Source organism: Euleptes europaea, chromosome 21 (assembly GCF_029931775.1).
Source record: "Euleptes europaea isolate rEulEur1 chromosome 21, rEulEur1.hap1, whole genome shotgun sequence".
NCBI lineage: Eukaryota > Metazoa > Chordata > Lepidosauria > Squamata > Sphaerodactylidae > Euleptes > Euleptes europaea.
This window is the reverse complement of record NC_079332.1, coordinates 19,366,411-19,385,149: the sequence shown is the minus strand read 5'-3', so window position 1 is coordinate 19,385,149 and position 18,739 is coordinate 19,366,411. Positions and strand designations below refer to the sequence as shown.

Genomic DNA, 18,739 nt, shown 5'->3' with positions numbered 1-18,739 from the left:
CCAGGGGAGAAAGGGAGGTCTGGCCCGGGGAGAGAAGCCAGCTGGGAGGAGATTGAGTGACATGCAAGCAAGAGGCAGCCATACCCACCTGTGGCTGAAGAGCCCAAGGTGCGTCCAGGGTAAGCTGGTAGGCAGGAGGAGGAGGAGGAGGGCCAGGGAGAGAAAAAGCAACGTGAGTAGGAAAGGGGCTGAGGGGAGGCGCTGGGTTAGGTGTCAGTAAAGCAAAATTGAAGACAGGCGGCAGCCTTCTCCAGTGGGCGATCCCAGTGCCTGCCTTCCCCAGACTGGGGTCAGGAACATCCCTCACCGGCACAGGGCGCTCATGCACCAAAACCAGGGTTCCCCACAGGGTTAATTCACACGCAAGGCCCATCCCGAACCCAGGGTGCAGACTGCATTCATCACCATGCGCCCCTGCAGGCTGACGCCTTCCCTTGGTCATCCCTCAGACAGGATGAACGGCTGCCTCGCTTAACCTCCAGTGGGAGAAGAAACCCGTGGAAGGAACGGGAGGCTGCTTGACTGCTGCAGTTGAGGGGCTGCCCCTTGCATGCACCAGCCACAGCTGGGCCTCTGCCTTTGGCCAGTGGGGAAAGGCGGCCTGCGAGAGGCTTCATTAGCAAGCCAGTAGCCAGCAGCCATGCCCACCACCAGTGCCCGAGGAGCCCCTGGCATGGCCTTGCACTGGGGGAGGGTATGGGCACAGGCACGGGGGTTGTGCCAGGCATGTTGTGTTACGCTTCCAAACGATGACTGGTGCCATCTCCAGCTTGCTGGATTTCCTGCCTGCCGTCCCTCTTCTCTCGCTGCACTGCACGGCTGTCTCTTTCCGTCCCCGGCATCAAGAAGGGGAGCAGGAGCCAGGGCCGGTGGCACAGCATCTCCTTGGCACACAGAAGGCCCCAGCTCCAACCGGGGGCATGCCCACTTAAAGGATCTTGGGTGGCAAACCTTGTGTGAGGAAGGCCTTGTTCTGCGTGAGACCTCAGACACACATCTGGCACCAGAGGAAGCGAGGCAGGCAAAAGGTCTGACTCAGTAAAAAGCAGGGTCACATATGTTCAAGGTGCTAGTCCTCGCTGTTTCTCAGCCACTGGCTCTACTAATCTCCCTTGCTCAGCTCTGTGCAAGTTTAGCTGCTCCTGTCTGCGGCCGAGACTGTCCATCCTCCCTGCTTTGTGCTACCCTCTCCTGTCTGGGTTAATGGGCATCCCTACCCCCCCACCGAAGAATCCTGGGCGTGGTCGTTCTGTGGAGGGAGGGTCCAAAGAACTCCCAGCCCCCTTCTCAGACCCTGGCTATGTTCCCCAGCTCTGCTCTCAAATTACACTAATTTACTCCAACAGTTAAGTACTTACCCATAAGGCCAGCTTGACCGACCAGAGTAAATGATGGCCATTCATGCCACAATTTAAACATTTTCTAAACCAATTAAGCCCTCTCAAACACGTCCTCTGGAGAGACGGCATAGGCATGTTCTAAATAAACGAATAACCCCCCTGGTTGCTTTGGAAGAAAGCCCTGACAGTTAAACATAATAATAAAATAATAAAATATTATTTTGCAGCGTAAATATGCCTGCCATGGGTCTGCATCTTTCCAGGGCCGTCTAGAGCACCTGGTGCACGGATTGTTACCGTTACTAAGAGACTGGCAGTGGTAAGAGAAGTTGTGCCATGGAGGTGCCGGGAGAGGAACCCATTCCTTCGTGTGATCCCAGTGGCATCATTTACTCCCTCATCCTGCTGCTGCTGCCCCCCACCCCCGGCCACCTCTGGGTGTGGGCGGTCAGGCCTCTTTCAGTTGGGCTCGGCTGCCCCAGGAGGTCCTCAGCCCTGCTGGTCTGTGCCCCCCCCCCAGCCCTGCCTTACCGGTGATTTCATGCTGCCGCAGCTCGTTGTACTTGTAGGACTGCTCCAAGGGCTTGATGGCTGTGTGGTAGATCTTCCTCAGGCGCTGCAGAGTGGCTGCGATGCAGGAGGAGAGTGGCAAGAACAAGTCAAATGCCAGCCCCCCCATCTCTCCTCGCACCCAGTGCCAGGCTGAGAGTCTGGGTGAGACAGAAACACACACACACCTCACAAGGGCCATTTGTCCTGGGCGGTGTGTTTTCAGCAAACACTTGGCAGAGAAAACCTTGCCGGTACGTGGGAGAGGCGGGGGGTGGGGGCGCGGACTGGAACCTTCACCTTGCCAGGAAAGGGGAGGGGAGACGCCACCCTGGCGGGCCTCTAGTGGCCAGGGGCAAGCGGAGCCAAATGGGCCTGGAGGTGCCGCCGCCGTAGGCGCCACTCTGCTTGGCCGTGGGCTGCGGGGACAGGGGGCAGGCCCTACGCCCGCATGGCCAAGCAGGCCCTACGCCCGCATGCTCCACAGCTCCCGTCACAGGAGTCCTTTGACTCTGCTTGCAGAAGGGCGGCCTTAACATCCCTGCCTCCCCCAGGGGCGAGGAGCAGAGGCACCGTTGTTTTGAAAGAAGGACCCTTCAGGGGGAGACACCGTCCCTTAGGGGAGGCAGAGCTCTTATGCAGCACTGAGATGGTATTTCTGACTTGAAGAGAGACGAAGGCCCAACCGGCTAGGGAGAAGCGGCCCAGAGGAGGGGGACCGGGAATCACTCGGTCGAGCTCTTTGTGGCCCCCTTCTCATCTGGCCCCACATCCCCAGCTCCTCGCCTGTCCCCTGAGGAATCCCACAACAATGTTCTGTTCGAGTAGGAGCAGATCTGCTAGGTGCCCTGAAGGGTGGAATCTGCTGTTATACGGGGAAATTGGACAGAAGCCAGAGAAGAAAAAGAAGAGGAGTTGGTTTTTCTATGCCAACTTTCTCTACCACTGAAGGGAGAATCAAACCGGCTTACAATCCTCTTCCCTCCCCCTCCCCACAACAGACACCCTGGGAGGGAGGTGGGGCTGAGAGAGCTCTTAATAGAACTGTGACTAGCCCAAGGTCACCCAGCTGGCTTCATGTGGAGTGGGGAATCAAACCCGGTTCTCCAGATCAGAGTCCACCACCCCAAACCACCGCTCTTAACCACTACACCTCACTGGCTCTCTGCAGACACCAGAGGTCCTTGCAGACACTGGAGTGACCCCCCACACCCAGCATTGCCCACCTCTTCCAAAAAGCTGGGACCCCGGTGCCACTAGGCATTGACTTGCCCTGTACACCATGCCAAGGGGGACATTAAGTGGCCGGCACGGACATGCCAGCATCGTGGAGTTTCAGACTGGGGACCCCTGCTCCCAGCACACACTCCTTACTTCTATACTCCAAGGAAGAAAGCCCGAGTAGCCCCCTGGTCCTTGAGAAAGCTGGAGGAGACTGAAAGGAGAAAGCAGCTGAGCCGCGAGGGAGGAGGGGGCTGAGGTGCTGGGGCAGCTCCCCTGAGCGGCTGTGTGTTCAAGGAGGAAGGGGGTGCAGGGTGGGCGTCCATCAGTTGCCTGGGGCTAGAAGCTCATCTTGGCAGCCCTGCGGGGTTCCAGGCAACAAGGGAGGGGTGGGAACCCTCCTGGGATGGAAGCAAGCCAGGGCTTGGGGCTGTGCCGGGAGACGCGTCCCACGGCACCCTCCGATGCAGCCCCCTGGCTGGAGGCTCGGATCTGGCCTTTGCCCAGAAGCCCTGCCTGAGGTTCCATGGAGCCACAGCAGGAGGGTCAGACGTGGCAAAACAGATAGGGCCAGAGCAAAGAGGTCAGCAGGCATCATCTTCAAGGAGGTACCTGAGTAGTCATCCACCGGCTTGTCCTCCTTCAGCTTCAAGGTGCTCTCAATGTGGGAACGATCCCGCAAGGCTTCCTCCACCTCTTCTGCGGAGAGAGGAGAAAGGCAGAGAGAGGCTCAGCCATGGGCTGATCATGAGAGAACAGGGGCTCCGTGCCAGCCAGGAAAGGGGCAGGTGGGAATCTTTTCCGCATCAGGCTCATTCAGGTCTTTGGCCCCCTGCACCGTTTCCCTTGTGCAGGCGCATTTCCCCTGCCCGTCCCCAGAGGAGAATTTCCATGGATGCCAAGGGGGGGGAACTAGAGCTTTGGGTCTGGCGAGGGGCCAGCAGCTGCCGGAGGAACCATTTTCTAAATTTAGAGGCTGCAGCACTCCAACTATACAGTCGATGGCAAGGCATGTGTGTGTGAGAGAGCGCGGGGGGCAGGCCCCAGAATGTCAGGCAGACCAGAGGACATTTTCACCAGACCCCCCCTTCACCACTAACTTGTTAAAATGCAGGCCAAAACCTGGAGCGCCAGAGGCATCTTGAGATTGCGAGCACCACGGCTGGCCAAATTAAGCTACTGTTCTTGAGGAGGCATTTTAAAAGGGCTGCCTCAGGTGCTACTGAAATTGCAGAGGGGGGGGGGTGCTGCTTCTGCAGTGGACTCCTAGAACCCCTTGGCTGGTGCTGGGGCAACCCTTCAGAGCTAATCCGAAAGCCCGCTGTTGACCAGGGAGCTTCTCTTTCCTCGCTCCAGCCCTCCAGAGGTTCCCTACCTGGACACCGCCGTGGGCTGTGCAGTCTGAGCCGTGGCTGCAGGCGTTTCTAAGGTGTGCAAAGGCTCAGCGGGAGGGAGCGCCACATTCCTGTGCTCAGCCCCAACCCCTGGCTTCTTCATCTACAAAAAGGGCCCAAGCCACAGGGCTGGGATGGACCTCCCCGTGCCCAAGGACCTGGAGGGCTGCCGCCGGAGCTGCATAATCCAGAGCTAGAGGGATGGGCTCAGCGGCAGGCAGGTTCACAAGTCTGCATGTGCACTTCTGGCCCTTTCGAGAACGCTGTGCAGATGTGACCTTCAAGGAAAAGGTGGCAGCCTTTAACCTCCCCTGCCCAAGTCCTGAAGCTTCCAGAAGGCTGTTCTGCGCACAGGAAGACACACCGGTCTGAACCGGCACCAGTCCCCAGCTCCAGCTTCTCACACGCGCTCATGATGTGCCTGACTAAAAGTCAGGGAACCTCAGTACAGCTCCCCACCTCCGGAGCACTGAGTCTGGCTGAAAAACCTGACATTCCCGTGGCTTCTCACAAGCAAGTTGCTTCAGGGCTGGCTCAGGACTTGCCCGACAGATCCACCTTGAGCGCCTGAGTCAGGCAGCTAGCCCTGTCGAGCGTGCACGCATTCACACATTAACCTGTGAGCAATGAGGCTTCCCCAGTAAAGTGACTGAGCGCAGATTGGAAGACAACCCCCTTCTCGCGTCTCCCCTCTCGGCACGTATCTGTGAACTAACGGCACATGACTCTTCTGCTTCTTCCCCAGAAATATGAAGCCTTAACTCTTTCGAGGCTCCACTCGCCTTGACCCAGCTCCTTTTCCAGTGGGGCTCAGCGCAGGGGTGGGAGTGGGGGTCGCTGTGCAGGCCTGTATTGCCTGCTAGGCCCTGAGCCCAGCCAATCGGACTGCTGGAGTTAGCCTTCCTCAGTCCCCCAAAATAGATATGAGACTCAGCTCTGGTTACACTTTGGCATCAGCTGTGTGTTCAAGTACAGTATGCACAAAGGGGTGTCCCTTCCCACTGCCCACCCACCCCCAATGCCAGTGACAGGTGATCATCTGATCCCCCACACATGGAATTTAAACGATGCCATTGCAAAGAATTCCTCTGATTGTCCTGTCAGCAGCTGTCTCTAGAGGACAGCACCCATTTGAGTTCTCCAACCCAGACTGGAAGACAGGTCCTGCTTCCTCGTTCAGTAGTATGGAAACCCCGTTTTCTTAAAACCCACAGCAAGGGCCTTAGAGGACCAAAATAAAAGACACTCCAGTGGGGCACCTTCAAGATGAACAACATGCGTTTCAGCAGGGAGCTTTCATGAGTCACAACTCAACATATCTGAGGAATTGAGCTGCTGCTCATGAAAGCTCATATTGAAGCACATGTTGTTAGTGTTCAAGGTTCCCCACTGGACTTTCCTTTCATTTGGCTATGGCAGACTACAACGTCTACCCCTTTGCAACCATCCTTAAGGGGTCAGATAGATGTGATGAATTCCTGAAGCCCCTTTGAAAGGGATGCTGGAGACGTTTCCTTTGGGGTTAGAAGCCGTGCGATCCCATCAGCCTTAGAATTTAGACTTACGCCTGTTCCTTTTGCCTTAGTCACTGAGCAGCACTTAGCTGCCGAGATGCTTTATCAGTAATAAATATTACTCATCAATAATTCATCAGCTGCCTTGGCCAGCTGGCCTTGGATTCAGGCGAGACCCTGGCAGCCGTTCGCCAGCTTGGCTGGTTCAGCGTGCCCATTCTGTGCTGCCAAAGTAGCCAGCTGACTGTCTCTGGAATGCAGCTGATAGGTGGACCTTAAAGCTGGCAAAGGCCTGCCTGGGATGTCCACATTTCCTCTCCACCCAAAGGTGAGACAATGTGAACATGTACAAGCTGCCCTGCCCTCGCCTGTTTTGAAGCTCCAGTCGTCCAATGGGAAACAACCCTGTGCACAGGGGGCCACGTCCCTACCTAACCCTTAGCAGCTCCTATCCCCAAGGAGCCCCTCTCTCCACGGATCATGCCAGTGAGTAGGAACGCTAAGCGGGGGCAGATAACAGGAGGGCATCCAGGATAGGTTTGCTGGGAGGTTGGGGATGGGGTGGGGGAGAAGAGACAGACAGAACCTCTCTGGGTGAGCCGAGTCAGAGCATCGGCTGCCGGGTTGGCAGCTTCCACTGCCAGGGCTGGGCTGGCATCCTCAGAGGGGGTTCCATCACCTCTGTGGAGGGAGTCCCCATTGCTAGGCAACCCAGCTTCATGGAGGTCTCTCTCTTGGGGCTGGAGGTGGGCCCCAGGAGCCGGTTCCAGGCTGACATCCATGTCGGGTGGGTCTTCCCCGCCTTCTTCGGAATCTCCTCCATCTTCAAGAGCCACGTCGCCTTCCTCCTCCTCATGAGAAATCTCTTTGCCCAGGGTTGCAAGGACCTCCCTCGCCAAGATGACTTCTTTTTCTTCTTCTTCATCCTCTTCAGAACCCACTGCCTCCAATGGCCCAGGGTCCCCCGCCGTTCCACCCTCTGCCTCCTCCTCCTCGCTCAGGGTGATGCCCTCTTCCTCTCTGGGGCCTCCTCCACCTGCCTCCGGGGCTGCTCCCCCTCCGGTCTCTTCTTTCACGTCCTGTCGGATGGCACCTTGTGCCTCCAAGGGGTTCCTCCCTGTGGTGGGGTTGACCTCTGAGCCTCCCTCATCTTCGCCCAAGTGTGCAGCCAGGGTGCTCTGGGTCTCCCGAGGAGATGGTTCCTCTCTTGCCTCCAGGGACTCTGCCCTTCTTCCTGGGATGGCGTCTCTGCTGGGCCCTGGGCGCAACTGGGCCCCACTTCCACCTTCCTGCTCCTGAGATCCAGGAGCTGCCTCTCCCACCAAAGCCCCCGGATCTCCTGGGCGGCCCCCCTCTTCTCCTTGCGCCTCTGGGCTGTGCCCCACGGCAGGGCCACCTCCCGCTGCCTTCTCTTCTGAGGTGTCAGCCTGGCCCTCCGGATCAGCGCCTCCCTTGGCCAGGGGCTCTCCACGCGCATCCTGGGGGCTGACTGAGTGCTGGAGGAGGAGTCCCTTCCCAGGAAGCCGAGCAGCGTCACCATAGAGCATCCCCTCCTGCTGGGCTAGGCTTGGGTCTCCCGGCAACAGGCGGCCCTCGGCCAAGCTGGCAGCCTCTTCTGTGCCATCCGGGGCAGAAACTTGCAGTTCTAAATAGTTAGAACACGATCAGTCAGTTGGATCAGCCCCCTCTCTCCAAAACAGCCTGTGTTTTTACCCTGCAGGACGTGTCTCTCGGGACTGAACTCCCTTTCCATTAAAGTGATGCTGAAGCCGAGGAACATTTTAAGGCTCTTATCAATACATTGGCAATCCTCTCCCAACCACCGGGCCTGGAATCTGGCTTGTGCCGCACAGACAATGTGGAAGAGATCTCTCCTGAGCAAGCATCCCGGCCCACCCAGCTGCAGTCCAGTGTGTGTCTGTGTGTGTGGAATCTGTAGGGTTTCTTGTCCTTATAAGACACCAGCAAAGCACGCAAAGATGCCAGCAGAACGAAGGGCAGCAGAAGGTAGAGCTTAAGAGAATGAAATTCCAAGGCTGGAAAGACAACAAGTGGGAGAGGCCTGCCTTAAGCGTGTCCACCACACCTTTCCTTTTCCAGTGGGAAAGGGACCCTTACTAAGTTATTTGTGATGCCGTAAGAAGTCCCACACCTGCTCATCCACCTGTGTAACCCCAGACCCAGCGGCAAAGAGGGCACCTGTCACGGCACATTGCCAGCAGACATGCCTCTTGGGGCCTCACGGACCAGGATCCACGGACCAGGATCCAGTCTGTTGGCACAGAATGATTCACCTCTTCCCTCCTCATCCTTTCAGAGGCGTGGAGCTCTACAGCATAACCCAGACGCGGCAGCTCTCTAGGACAGGGGTCCCAACATTTTTGAGCCTGTGGGCATCTTTGGAATTCAGACATAGGGTGGTGGGCACAGCCACAAACTGCCTGCCAAGGGAAGTGGAGCCAACCACAGAACGGCTGCCGGAGGAGGCAGGGCCCACCAGACAGAGAAACCCCAAGTGCCCGGGAGAAGAGGGGTGATTTAAAAAATACACTAGGACAGGGGGAGAGGGGGAGAGAACAAAACCAACACTGTATATAGGTTGTATAGTATATGTCCAGTGTTTTACCAGGTTGATAATTACACACACATTTTATATGGGAGACATATACAGCCCAGTATAACAACTTGTAGACAATCTAACCACATGTTTGTATAATTGGAAATATACTATACAACCTATATACATGCCTGGTCTGATATACAATTGTCTGTGTATGTTTATATATCTGTAAATATGTGTGCGTGTTTTACATGGGTTTCAACTGACCACTGAGGGGCCAAATACGCCGAAACGCGTCTGGCCGGTGGTTAGAGTACATCAGCCTTAGGAAATGCCATTGTGCTGTTTTAACTATTTTTAAAAATAATTTTTATCTTGACATAGCGCCTTAAATAAATTATATTTTCACTATCAATTTATTTTATTCATCCCACCCAGCCCTGGGTAACCAGCTGGAGACGATGAGCCCCATGAAGGGGACAGGTCTCGTCCGATGCCCACCCGCCATCATTTCTTGACCCTCAACTAAGACCTGAAATAAATGAAGCAGTGGCAGAGCCGCCACCTCCATGAGAAAGAGCTGCTACTCAGAGGAATCAGCGGTCAGAAGATGCCAAAGCGCCAGTCCGGGGCTCTCCCCCCCCCTTTGGTACATGAAAACCCAAGTTGGAGACCTTCTCATCCAATGATGCCAGAGAGACCACCCTTGGCTTGGCAAAAGCTAATCTTCCAAGGCACGGTTCAAAATAGAAGGGATTCTGTGGGGTACCTTGATGCCCCACCACCAGCTTGCGGCAGAGGAAGATTTCCCTCATGCGTGTGAGTGTGTGGGGGGTGTCCATGCCTTAAAGACTCCGTTAGTGCAAAGCAGAGACCTTCGCTTGTGCCCAGAAGACAGGGGGGCCCTCCGGCATTTGGGGCTCTCTTCAGCCCCCAGGGGAAGGAGCTGGGCTGCTGTACTCCAGTCCCACAGAAGTAGCAGTCTCTCCTTGGAGACATATCCATGGGGCTGCCTGCCTGGTTTGGAGTCTGTCTGATCGCGAGGGCACCTGGGAACGCCAAGGGACCGAGGGGCTTGCCCTGCTGCGGCCGGCCTCCAGCAGCACTATGGACACCTGGCTAGGAGTTCCCAGGACGGGGCCCCTCCAAGACACAATGTAGCCTGGACTGAGTGCCCTTCAGGGGTGGACGTGGGTCCCAGCAGAGGTTCCCACTTCCTTCAAACTGTGGATGGGCGGGTAGGAGCCGTGGCACAGAGCAGGGCCCACAGTCTCCTCAGGAGAGCTTCCTGGGGATGCCGACTAGCCCCCCAGCAAGAGAATGGACTTCCAGGCCTGCCCAGGCCCCTCACTTCCGGTGACCTTTGAGGGGTTGTGTAAGGAATTCTCCCTTTCCTCCTCAGCCCCAAAGTGAGGGCCTTTAAATATACCAAGCACCACATTGTGCTGACCTGCAGATGGCAAATGGATGAGCTCTCTCTAGTAAAATGGGCTGAAGGTTACGGGCTTAGCACCTGCAACCTCCCTCATCGATCTAAAAATACCCTCCCGGCAGCCAGGGAGGGGGAGAGTCTGCCGGGAGCCACCAGCGGCTCATCCCTCTGGCCGGACCCCCTCCCTGGAGGCCTCCACCGGAGGCACACACCCCTCCCTTCTCCAAGTCTGCGGGAGGAAAAGGCTCAGGTTACAGGTAGGGGCAGCGACATCTCAAGTATGCCCCACAAAGCCCGTGGGAAGCCGACTCTCCGAGAGGCACGTCAGGGTGCCCGTACAGTAGAGTACGTGCCCTGTGCCAAGGAGCCAAAGGCCTGTTTGGCAAGAATGCCAATCCTCTGGCCCAGGCCGACTTCCAGCCAGGGACTGGAAGGAGAGACAGGAGACCCCCGCCCCCCCCCACTCCCCTCCACGTGGGAGGGGGCCGGGTGTGCAGCAAACCTGCCAGCCCTCTGATGGAGGGTTCTCCAGCAGCATCTGAGAAGGTGTGCTGGAAACACACACACACACACAGACCACCCCGTGACGAAGGGGAAGAACAAAGATTCACTCGCCGCTCGCTCATCAGCTCCCTCTCAGTCCCCAAAGGCCTCCTCTGGCCTAGAGAAACCACATCAGAGAAACCAACCCTGCCCCCCCCCGCCCCCCACTGCTGAGGTTAGACCTGGCCTCTTTCTCTTGATGCCCAAGGAAATGCTTCTGTGTCCTGCTTGACTCTTTCCACATATTACAAGGCCACAAACACCGCCCCCCCCCCCAACAACACCACGCTGGGACTGGCTCAAGGTTTTCCGTTGTCCCCGACAAGGAGCAGCCATCACTGCTGGGGTCCAGGCAGTTGCCAGGCAGGTTCCAGTGGGGTCCCTGGGGCAAGGCTAGCCCGGAGATCATGCAGGCCCTGGAGGGGCACCCAGAAAGAGCGTGACAGAATCTCCACCACATTGGGTCTTCTCGGTTGCTTAAATGAGCAGCTCTAAGCTGAGAGCACCCTGCTTGCTGGGGGTAAAGGGTAGACGACCGGGGAAGGCAACGGCAAACCACCCTGTAAACAAGTGTCTGACTAGTCAGCGTCGGGATGTGACGCCACCCCGTGGGTCAGGAATGACCTGGTGCTTGCACAGGGGACCACCTTTACTTTTTAAGCTGAGAGCATCACATGTCAAACCAATGGTGGTGCACAGAAGAACAAGTTGCCACACTTATAAAATGCCAACAAAACGCACCAGTGCTTAAATGTGAGGCCCAGGCCAAAGAGCCCTCCTGCCCCCCCCCCTTGACTGATTGCATCCCTCAACCAACTTATAGAACAAGGTGAACAAGTGGAAGAGTAAGACAAGTTCTCTCTCTCTCTCTCTCAAGCCGGTGCCTCATTCTGTTTTTGCGTAACACCCGCTGCTGTTCAGGGCAGTGCACTGGTGAACAGCGAGACAGTCAAGTCAGAAGTCTCAACTCCCTCCCTTGCCTGATGGGGGTCACAATCTGTCTCCCACCACCACCACACCTGCTGCCCCCTCCCATTCTGCCTTGTCCTGTCCTCCCAGGCAGGCTGCATAGCCTGGAGGAAGACTCAGGACTCTACTGCCATTTTCACATTCCGGTAAGGATGGAGGAATAAATCCATTGGTGCTTAAATCCCTTAAGAATAAAAATACAGACTCCCCCACACACACACACACACATTGGCACTAGTCTGCACTCCATGTTTCTCTGCCCTGTTTTCTCTTGGATTAATACCATTCACATATGATGCTGGAAGTTTACAGAACCCAACTTTCCACGTGTCATGTTAAAAGATCACCTGTGTAAGGTCACATACAGTAGGATTCTGTGTCAAACTATTGCCTGAAATGCCCTTTCCAGAAGTCCCACGTCCACTGGAAGGACCTGCGCTCGGGTGGCCCCTTGGGAGCCCCACTGGAGCAGCCTCCCCCCAGTTCTCCTGAGCCGAGAGGGACAAATTGTGACTGTGATTGTTATTTATTATATTTATGCCCCGGATGGGCTCAGGGCAGCTTCCAACAGAATGGATACAATAATTAATCAAAACACATCAACGTCAAACATTAAATACAACTTTAAAGCCATAACCAATTAACAAGGATGGCACCTAAAAACTCAGTACTAACTCCCATAGATGTTAAGCTGGGTCCCACCGCATGCGGGGGTGTGTGTGTGTGAAGCAGCAGGCCTTGAGCCCCACTGCTCCCGTAAGCTCCTGGAGCACCCCCAGGCCCCAGATGCAGCCAGCTGTGCCCTCCCAGGCACGGAACGCACGCCTGACCCCACTGACCGGGGATGGCACGCCACGCCACGTGCAGGGCATGGCCTGCGCCCCTCAGCTAGCCTGGCTGGAGGGAGCCACAGAAGGGAACCCTCCGCCTTTGCCCGGCCCCTCCCACCCTTTCCCTCACTCAGCTGGTTCTCCTTAAAAAAAACCTGTAGAAACTGAATATGGTGGCTTATTTTACTGCTGCATTAACTGGTGGCTGTTCCAAAAATACATTAGCAGTGTTTAATATGTAGCAGTGTAAGTCATCCCGCAGGGCTCTATTGGGAAAAAGAAAAGAAAAAGGGAAGCACATACATTGAAAAGGCCGCGTCTGACCTTCCACTTGCTGCAGAGGAATCCCATTGCCAGCAGTAGCCTCAAAGGCCAAACGGGCGCTCACCTCACACACACAGGGCCTGGTTTGTGCACCCTGAATGTCAAGCCAGCCAGAAACCACCCACTGCCTGGCACCAAGGAAGCGCAACCTGTGCCACCCCGTGGAAGATAACGGTGCCTTCCGTGGAACGCCAGGCCCTGCCCAGGCACACAGGTCCCTTCAGCCCTTGCCCTACGGAAGGCCTCCCAACTTGTCCTGGGGCTTCACTGGGAAAGGGGGCTTGGCCTCTTGCTTCAGCTTCGAGGATGGAAGGCGATGGTGCCCAGTTCTCTGCCCCAAAGCAGGGCAGGGTGAATGGCTTGGCTGGGAAGCCCGCAGACTCTCCCCGCCCCAGGCTCGAACTGCACCGATCGCTGCTGAATGGGCTGCGGGAATCACCTGACAACACCCGCTGGCATACCAAGGGAAATGTCCCCGGTGCCATTTGCAAATACCTCTGCTGGGCCGGGCGCCTCTCTGCAAGGCTGCACACTTGGAAGGGGAGACTCACTCCACACAGGGTGGGAGCCACAAGCAGGGAGGGAATTTGTCTGTCCTTGGGGAGAGAAAGCCTGCCCAGCAGCTTCCTCTAGGCTACTGTAGCTATGCCCTTGGCACGGCTTCCCATGCCACCCTCCCCCGCCCCGGCCAGGGCTTGCCCACCCACACAAGGCTGCCAACGTTCCTCTGGGAGTTCAAAGGGTTGCTGACACGGTGGACTTTATGACAACTGGGAAAACGTGTGACTTTCCTCTTCCGCAGGTACCACAGCCTAGGCAGATTTTTGTCTTAAGCACCACTTCACTGAAGGCAGCGGCCATTAGGGCACCAAGAAAAATCTACTTTCGAGCACTGCAAAGTCACAAAGACCCATTTGATGTGAAGTCCTGAAAATAACTGAAGCAGTTACTGGTGATGAACTTAGGTCGGGGTGGGGGGGTCCCCCCAGGTTTTATGAGCCTGCGGGCACTTTTGGAATTCCGACACAGCGTGGTGGGTGCAGCCACAAAATGGCTGCAGCAGGAGGCGGAGCCAGCCACAAAAACGGCTGCCGCAGCTTCCCTTCTGTCACACAGGGAAGATCCCGGGGCTGTGGTGGCCGCTGCTGCCAAAGAAGCATTTTGAAAAGAACCTGCCCAGCCAAAATCATTTTCCATGGCCAGTCTGAAGTCTTGCTGGGCAAGAGTCTCCCTCGGCCCCTGCCCACTTTCTGAAAACACTTGGCGGGTGCCAGGAAAGGTGCTGGTGGGTGCTAAGGCGCCCCTAGGCTCCATGTTGGAGATCCCTGGCTTAGATGTTCACTTGGTGCAGAAAATGTAGGCCATCATGGGCATCTGTAAATTCACTGCGTGGCGTAGTGTGTAAGAGCGGTGGTTTGGAACGATGGACTCTAATCTGGAGAACCGGGTTTGGTTCCCCACCCCTCCACATGAGTGGCAGAGGCTAATCTGGTGAACCAGGTTGGTTTCCCCAGAGGAGGGGGAGGGAAGGTGATTGTCAGCCGGTTTGAATCTTCCTTGAGTGGTAGAGAAAGTTGGCATATAAAAAAACAGCCCTTCTGCTGCTGCTGCTGCTGCTGCTGTTCAGAGCAGCACAAAGGAAGATGCTGAACCTGTCCCACTTGGAAGGAACAAGGGAGCCCCTTTTTTTACAGAAGGGAGACAGAAACCATCTGTGGGAGAAGCCCCCCCTCCTTTTCTTGCCGTCAAGTCACAGCTGACTTAAGGCGACCCCGTGGGGTTTTCAAGGCAAGAGACGTTGGGAGGTGGTTTTGCCCTTGCCTGCCTCCACATCAGGACCCTGGTATTCCTTGGAGGTTTCCCATCCAAATACAGGCCAGGGTCAGGGCTGAGAGTGTGAGACTGGCCCAAGGTCACCCAGCAAGCTCCCATGGTGCGTGAGTGAGGATTCGAACCTGGGTTTCCCAGGTCCTAGTCCGACACCTTAACCACCACACCATGCTGGCTCTCAGAAGGACCTACTGCAGGTGAAAAAGAGTGGGGACCAAATGCAGTATGGGGTTATCTCCCCACACAAGATCATAAACGTTTAAACCAAGATTTAAAACATAATGTGAAGGGCTCCAAGGGGATCCAAGATTAAACACCTCAGGAGGAGCCCAGCCACACTGCTCGACACATTGCGGGTTCTCCTGAGCAGGCCTGCGGGGCAGCAAAAGAATTCGATTCAGCTCGTGCTGCAACGGGCAAGACCAGTGGGGGCGGGGAAGCAACCAGGCTGCGGGACGCTGCAGCGGGAGGGGGCCGCCCGTCTCTCCCCCTCAAGTGTCACAAGGGGCAAACATGGAGGCCGCCCGGGATCCAGCGCCTGCAGGGTCCTGGACCTCTAGGGACCTACACATTCAAAGACGTTAGCAGGTTTTGTTTTTAATGGGTTTGTCTGAGAATGTCCTCTTCGAATTCAAATGCTCTACTCTAATCCACCAAAGCAGTTGGCTGGTTTTTGTTTTTATTTACTTCATTTATACATCAACTTTTTCTCCCCAATGAGGAGCCAAAGCGGCTGACGTCATTTTCCTCCCCTCCGTTATACCTTCCCAACAACCCTGTGAGGTAGGCTGAGCTGAGACAGTATGACTGGCCCAAGGTCACCCAAGCAAAGCTTCCACGGCACAAGCAGGGGATTTGAACCCGGGCCTCCCGGATTCTAGTCTGGCACTCTAGCCACTGCACAACCCTGCCCCTCTTTTGTTCCTGGACTCCTCTGCTGACAAAGGGGAAGACTTAAGTGGTAGAGAAAGTCGGCATATAAAAAAACAACTCTTCTCCTGCTCCTTCTCCTACCAGTGAGGGCCCACCTAGTCCAGCAGCCAACCAGCCTTGGAGAGGCAGCAAAACAGGGACAGGGGCTGAGGCCTTCCCTTCAGCCCGCCCCCCCCCCCCCAGCATCGGTATCCGGAGGCTTCCAGCCTTTGTATTTGCCCGTAGTCACCGTGGCTAGCAGTTACCTCTCCTCCATGCCTCTGTCCTGATGCCCCTTACTCACCCCTCGGCTGCCTTTAAATCAGAAGAGCCCCTGGAGGGACTGGACTGTGCACCCTTCATGCTTTCCCTCTCCCACTCATTCCTGAAGAACGCAGAGCTAACAAGCCCACGGCACACGATGCCCCTTCCCGGAGAGGGTTTGTGCCTCGCCTGGAATCCTCCCACCAGAAGCCACTTGGAGCCTGTTAGCCTTGGGTAGAAGCCGCCCTTCCGAGAAGCCACCGATACACAAAGGCCAGCCTGGCCTGCCAAGCAACACTGGAGAATCCCCCGACTGCAGCCAACCTTGGGGAAGGGCTGTGGCTCAGTGGCAGAGCATCTGCTTGGCATGCAGAAGGTCCCAGGTTCAATCCCCGGCAGCATCTCCAGTTAAAGGGACTAGGCAAGTAGGTGATGTGAAAGACCTCTGCCTGAGACCCTGGAGAGCCGCTGCCAGGTCTGAGTAGACAATGCTGACTTTGAGGGACCAAGGGGGGTCTGATTCAGTATCAGGCAGCTTCATGTGTGATCAGGAGTAAAAGATGTTATAAAGAGAGGCCAGTTGGAAAGACCAAGCACTGCCCTCCAAATCTGCAAGATTTTCCCAAGCCATGGTTGGCAGCCCTCATTGAGGAGACAAGTAAGATTAGGGGAGGGGCTCAGTGTTAAGAGCACCTGCTTGGCATGCAGAAGGTCCCAGGGTCAATCCCCGGCATCTTCAGTTAAAGGGACTAGGCAGGTAGGTGATGTGAAAGACCTCTGCCTGAGACCCTGGAGAGCCATTGCCGGTCTGAGGAGACAACACTGACTTTGATGGATTAAGGGTCTGATTCAGCATAAGGCAGCTTCATGTGTTCAACTCTTGAGCACAAATCGCCACCTCCCCACAGCCAGCCAGAAGACGGCCAAGACGGGGCAGAGAAGGGCCTTGTGGGGGTCTAGAGGTCTCCCCCCTGTCAAAGTCCCCCCTCTCAAGTCTCTCGGCAGGCCTCGCCCCAGCTCTGAGCAGGAGGGTCCAGGAACTCCCCACTGCCCCCACCCCAGTCTCCGGAAAGACGCACCCAAGCGACACCGCACTGGGGCTCCCCAGGGATGGGGAAGCTCTTTGCTCCACCTGCATCCAGCTTACGTGTAGGCTGAACATGGAGGGCTCTCACTGAAGAGTTACCCACCTGCCCTCCAGCTCTCAGCTGCAGGGGCAAACAGCAACCGGGGAGGGGGACTTGCAGGGACACTTGGGGGTCCAGGTCTGAGCCCCGGCTGGCTTCTCTGTCCACGAGGGAATGAGGGCTGGGGGGGGGGGAGCAAGTCACGTACTTCCGTGCGCGCACACACACACGCACAAACAGTGTGCAAAATGCCACCCTAGCCAGAATTACTGGCTGGGGGCACCAAGCCCCTTGCCAGGACCAGCCCAAGCTGTTGTGCCACCAGGAGCCAGATGCTGCGGGATTCCCTTTCCGAGGTAGACCAGGGTCACGATGCCCGGCCGACGCACCACGCTCCAGGTGGGATTGATGGCAGGTGGGACTGGGGAGTCAAGCCCCTACCTGGCCCAGCAAGACAATCCAAAGGGGAGATGATTGAGTGCCCTGCTGGGGGCACGCTGGGGGTAGTGGGCAGGGGCCCCGGGCCGGCTCAGGTCCTTTTGTTCTTGCAAATGACAAAGGATGCCCTTAAAAGGAGGAAATCGGCGGTGGCGAGGCGACTCCGTTGTGCCAGGGTGAGAAGGCAGCAGCTGAGCTGGCCGAGGTGGGGGTGGGGAGGCACTGCGAGGGGCTCGGGGGGGGGGCTCCAGTTACACGCCTGTTTCCATACTTAGCCACTTGCGGCAAGAGCAGCAGCAGGGAAGACAGAGCCCCGCCAGGGCAGCCGGAGGGACCAAATTAACTCAAGGGCAAGCAAGGGGAACGCCACGGGCAGGCGCCCACGCCCGGGCCCAGGGGGCTAGCTGAGGGCTCGGCAGACACCGCTGATATGTGGCACGGCACCTGGGGAAGGGGCCCTTGGCAGCCCACCTCTCGCTCTGCAAAGGAACCACAGCTGCCTCCCCTGGCAGTCCGCCCACCCGGACAACCCAGGTCTGTGTTTCTGCCCACCAGATCTGGCCCCCTGCCCACAGCCGTTTTAGAAGTGTGCACAGAAGGGCTCCCAAGGACAGGTGCAGAAGCCTTTCCACAATGCCACCTCCCCCTTAAGACCAGACTCTGTGCCCAACATGGGCCTCTAAGAGGGTTGAAGGGCTCCCCCATGCTGCACCCCCCAAGCCCGTCTAGATCTGGGTTCTTTGGCAAAGTGCTGCCCTCCCTCCCCACGCCCCCATTGCTTCTGCCCCACACCCCACAGTGGTGCAGTAAGCAGCAGCAGAACTGCAGTCTCAACCAAAGCCTGGGTGTCACGCAGGGCAAGTGGGAGCCTCGGCGCAGTTACCCCAGGAGACACAGGCAGCAAGCCCCCCCGCCCGCCCCCCCGAGAAGGCCCAGGGACCGGCGCGGACACCCTACCTGCCCTTCCCAGGAGTAGGAGCGGAGCCAGGCAGCAGCAGAACAGCCGCAGGCCCTTCATGGTGGCTGCCAGGAGGTCCCTTTCCTTCCACGCCGCTATTTATACCACTGACGGGTCGTGGCGGCTCTGGAGGAGCAGGCAGCTGGCTGGCTGGGCTGCAGGGCCCGGAACAAATGGTGCCTCCAGGCCCCTCCCTGCCCCTCCGGCCCCAGCGTCACTCACAGAAACACCCCAGGCCCCAAATAGGGAGAGAGGCGGAGGGAGCCGGGGGCAGAACTGGGAGGGGGAGGGGGAGAATCCTTGGTCAGGAGCCCAACCGCTGTTCAAGTTGCTAGTCCTCCTGGATTCGGGACCGTGACCCCGTGTGGTTTTCAAGGCAAGAGGAGCAGAGGTGGTTGGCCATTGCCTGCCTCTGCATAGCGACCCTGGCCTTCCCTGGGGGCTTCCCATCAAAGTGCCAACTGGGGCCGACCCTGCTCAGCCTCTGAGATCTGGCAAGCTCGGGCCATCCCAGTCAGGGCATGACAGCTTCTC

General features: G+C 57.0%; 1 protein-coding gene across 1 annotated transcript in view; it reads right to left on the bottom strand.

Annotated features, from left to right (window-relative positions):
* The window catches only part of SRL (sarcalumenin), a 30,973-nt gene extending 12,699 nt beyond the window's left edge, over window positions 1-18,274 (bottom strand). Inside the window, exons 1-5 of the mRNA XM_056866235.1 lie at window positions 18,205-18,274; window positions 6,605-7,663; window positions 3,723-3,839; window positions 1,872-1,967; window positions 89-124 (exon numbers count right to left, since the gene is read on the bottom strand). Coding sequence (XP_056722213.1) covers window positions 89-124; window positions 1,872-1,967; window positions 3,723-3,839; window positions 6,605-7,663; window positions 18,205-18,265 — 1,369 coding nt within the window. The 5' untranslated portion in view covers window positions 18,266-18,274. The remainder of the gene's footprint in view (window positions 1-88; window positions 125-1,871; window positions 1,968-3,722; window positions 3,840-6,604; window positions 7,664-18,204) is intronic.
* Between the last annotated feature and the right edge of the window lie 465 nt (window positions 18,275-18,739).